At 45.1% G+C, this 3,710-nt stretch overlaps 1 protein-coding gene across 1 annotated transcript; it reads left to right on the top strand.

Moving 5' to 3' along the window:
• Positions 1-5: 5 nt before the first annotated feature.
• Positions 6-2,680, top strand: LOC111140453 (zinc finger protein 658B-like; the record flags this gene model as incomplete). Its single annotated transcript, XM_022492702.1, has 1 exon — positions 6-2,680. A coding segment is annotated over one exon (1,896 nt), but the record flags the coding sequence as incomplete, so codon positions are not given.
• Between the last annotated feature and the right edge of the window lie 1,030 nt (positions 2,681-3,710).

A 3,710-nucleotide genomic window follows, 5' to 3' on the forward strand; every position in this document is an offset into this window, starting at 1 on the left:
TTCCCAAACACACAGATACTCGAGACCAGGGTGTCCACCTTGGTAGAGAGTCCTTTGTGTGCAGTGAATGTGGGAAAACATTCAGGTACAAATCCTTATTTGCCATACACCAGAGATACCATACTGGAGCACGACATCATGAGTTTGGTCCATGTGGGAAATCCCTTGGGCAACGACCAACCCTGAATGAACATGTGAAGACTCAGGGTGGATGCAGGCAGTACACTTGCAGCAAATGTGGGAAATCCTTAGGTGGCAAATATGACCCCCTTCATGTCCAGAAATTGCCCAGTGGAGGGAAAAATTATGTTTGTAGCGGGTGTACTAAATCTGTCAGCAGTAGCTCAGTGTTGAATACTCATAGGGTTCAGTCTGGAGATAGGTTTTATAAGTGTCGCGTTTGTGCAAAATCTTTTCCGTCTGTGTCTGCCCTCTGTTATCATCAGAGAACTCATGCAGTGAAAAGACAGTATGAGTGCAGTGATTGTGGGAAATCTGTTACCAGTAGGTCTGCCCTCCGTTCTCACCAGAGGGTTCACACTGAAAGAAAGCCTTATAAATCCAATGAATGTGGGAAATCTTGTGCTGGTAGTTCTGCCGTACATTATCACCAGAAAAATCACAGTGGAGTTAGGCCTTATGAGTGCAGTGAATGTGGGAAATTTTTTGCTGGTAGTCTTGTCTTACGTTACCACCAGAGAGTTCACACTGGGGAAAGGCCTTATGAGTGCAGTGAATGTGGCAAATCATTTATGCGAAAAACTAGCCTCAATGTACACATAAAGGTTCACTCAGGTGCAAGGCCTTATGAGTGTAATGAATGTGGGAAGTCTTTTACTGCTAGGTATTCCCTCCATTTTCACCAGCGTGTTCACACCGGGAAAAAGCCTTATCGTTGCCTTGAATGTGGGAGATCTTGTACTAGTAGTTCAGCCCTCCGTAGTCACCAGAGAGTTCATACAGGAGAAAGGCCTTATGAGTGCCGTGAATGTGGGAAGTCTTTTACTGGTAATTCGGCCTTCCGTTATCACCAGAGACTGCACAGCGGAGAACGGCCTTATCAGTGCTGTGAATGTGGGAAATCTTACACTACTAGTGCTGCCCTCCGTTATCACCAGAGTGTTCACACTGGAGAAAAGCCTTATGAGTGCCATGAATGTGGGAAATCTTTCACCAGTAGTTCCTCCCTTCGTTATCACCAGAGATTTCATACTGGAAAAAAGCCTTATAATTGCAGTGAATGTGGGAAATCTTTTGTCACTAGTAAACAGCACCGTACTCACCAGATAGTTCATAGTAGAGAGAGACCTTATGAATGCCCTGAATGTAGCAAATCCTTTCCCCGAAAAGATACCCTCAATGTACACAAAAAGCTTCACTCAGGTGAACGGCCTTATGAGTGTACTGAATGTGGGAAATCATTTACTGCTAGTTCTGCCCTCCGTTACCACCAGAGGCTTCACACTGGGGAAAGGCCTTATGAGTGTAATGAATGTGGGAAATTATTTACCGTTAGTTCTGCCCTCCGTTCGCACCAGAGACTTCACACAGGGGAAAGACCCTATCAGTGCAATGAATGTGGGAAATCCTGTACTACTAGTTCTGCCCTCCGTCGACACAAGAGAGTTCACACTGGAGAACGGCCTTACAAGTGCCATGAATGTGGGAAATCATTTACTGCCAGTTCTACCCTCCGTTATCACAAGAGAGTTCATACGGGAGAACGGCCATATGAGTGTAATGAATGTGGGAAATCATTTACTGTTAGTTATGCTCTCCGTTCACACCAGAGTGTTCACACTGGAGAAAAGCCTTACCAGTGCAATGAATGTGGGAAATCTTTTATTAGTCTTAGTGGTTTTAGATACCATTACAGACTTCACACTGCAGGAAGGATCTAAAACAGCACAGAAGGTGAAACAACTTGCTTAGTGGCATTTAGGCTGGAGGACAGCCTCTGAGGTGGCCACCTACCTGAATTGAACATGGTTCCCCGAATGTCCCCAGTGGAGTGACTTCCCATACAATCCAGTCATTTTCAGAAAAATTCGGAACCTGCATAGTGCTTTCTGATGTGGGTGCAGTCACCGCAAGATGGAAGTCACTGGCAGTGTCTGTGGCAGTGTTTGGCACCTGGCAGTCCACGGTATGCATATGTCACCACCCCAACATGGTAAATAACGCTGAGCTGTCCGCATTATCGACTGCTCATCCAAATTCTGGGTACCTGGAACCCCTCGTTCCATTCCCAGTTAGGGAATGGGTGTGACCAGTGTTGATCCACAGTGGGCGATGTGAGTTCTGGGTGGTGACTTGCACAGGAAGGCTAAGTCCCACGGGGGTGTTGCTGGTCTCCTGATGCTTTGATGACTATTTGCAGCTTCCAGGTCACCACACAGGAATTGTGTGCCCCATGTTGCTCTGATTAATGTATCAGTAAGTGCCATGTTTGTTTAATTACCTATGATCTTAGACATTGTGTGCCCTCGAAGGGGCGGTTTGAAAGCAGCATCGGGCTCTCCCACATGAAGGAATGAGCAGATCGCATTCCATTCCATACTTGCTGTGTCTCTGAGAGGAACATTGCAAATGTATCAGTAATATTGCCGTGTATATACATATGTACATACTCTAGCCTGTGTGTTAATTTGCTTTATAACCCAAGACCTTTGTGATGGGCTGACTTNTTCAGGTACAAATCCTTATATGCCATACACCAGAGATACCATACTGGAGCACGACATCATGAGTTTGGTCCATGTGGAAAATCCCTTGGGCAACGACCAACCCTGAACGAACATGGGAAGACTCAGGGTGGGTCCAGGCAGTACATGTGCAGCAAATGTGGGAAATCCTTAGGTGGCAAATGTGTCCCCCTTAATGTCCAGAAATTGCCCAGTGGAGGGAAAAATTATGTTTGTAGCGGGTGTGTGAAATCTGTGAGCGGTAGCTCAGTGTCGATTACTCATAGGGTTCAGTCTGGAGATAGGTTTTATAAGTGTCATGTCTGTACAAAATCTTTTCCGTCTATGTCTGCCCTCTGTTATCATCAGCGATCTCACACAGGGAAAAGACAGTATGAGTGCAGTGATTGTGGGAAATCTGTTACCAGTACTTCATCTCTCCGTTCTCACCAGAGAATTCACACTGGAGAAAGGCCTTATAAATGCAATGAATGTGGGAAATGTTTTGTTCATATTACTTCCCTCCGTTATCACCACAGAGTTCACAGTGGAGAAAGGCCTTACGAGTGTAGCAAATGTGGCAAATCTTTTATGAGTCGTAGTGGCCTCCATCATCACCATAGTGTTCACACTGGAGAAAAGCCCTATATGTGCCATCAATGTGGCAAATCTTTTACAAGTAATTCTCAACTCTCTTGTCATCAGTGGGTTCACACTGGAGAAAAGCCTTATATGTGCCATCAATGTGGCAAATCTTTTACAAGTAATTCTCAAGTCTCTTCTCACCAGTGGGTTCACACTGGAGAAAAGCCTTATAAGTGCAGTGAGTGTGGGAAATCCTTTGCTAGGAATTCTGCCCTCTGTCGTCATCAGAGAGTTCACACTGGAGAAAGGCCTTATGAGTGCATTGAATGTGGGCAATACTTTCGTCGAAAAAGTTCTGTCCATTATCACATCAAGCTTAATCCAGGTGAAAAAACTTATAAGTGTTATTTATGTGGGAAATCTTTTACTGCTAAATGTTCC

The sequence above is a fragment of the Enhydra lutris genome, unplaced genomic scaffold (genome assembly GCF_002288905.1).
Source record: "Enhydra lutris kenyoni isolate GAN:26980312 unplaced genomic scaffold, ASM228890v2 scaffoldscaffold1438, whole genome shotgun sequence".
In the NCBI taxonomy this organism is placed as follows: domain Eukaryota; kingdom Metazoa; phylum Chordata; class Mammalia; order Carnivora; family Mustelidae; genus Enhydra; species Enhydra lutris.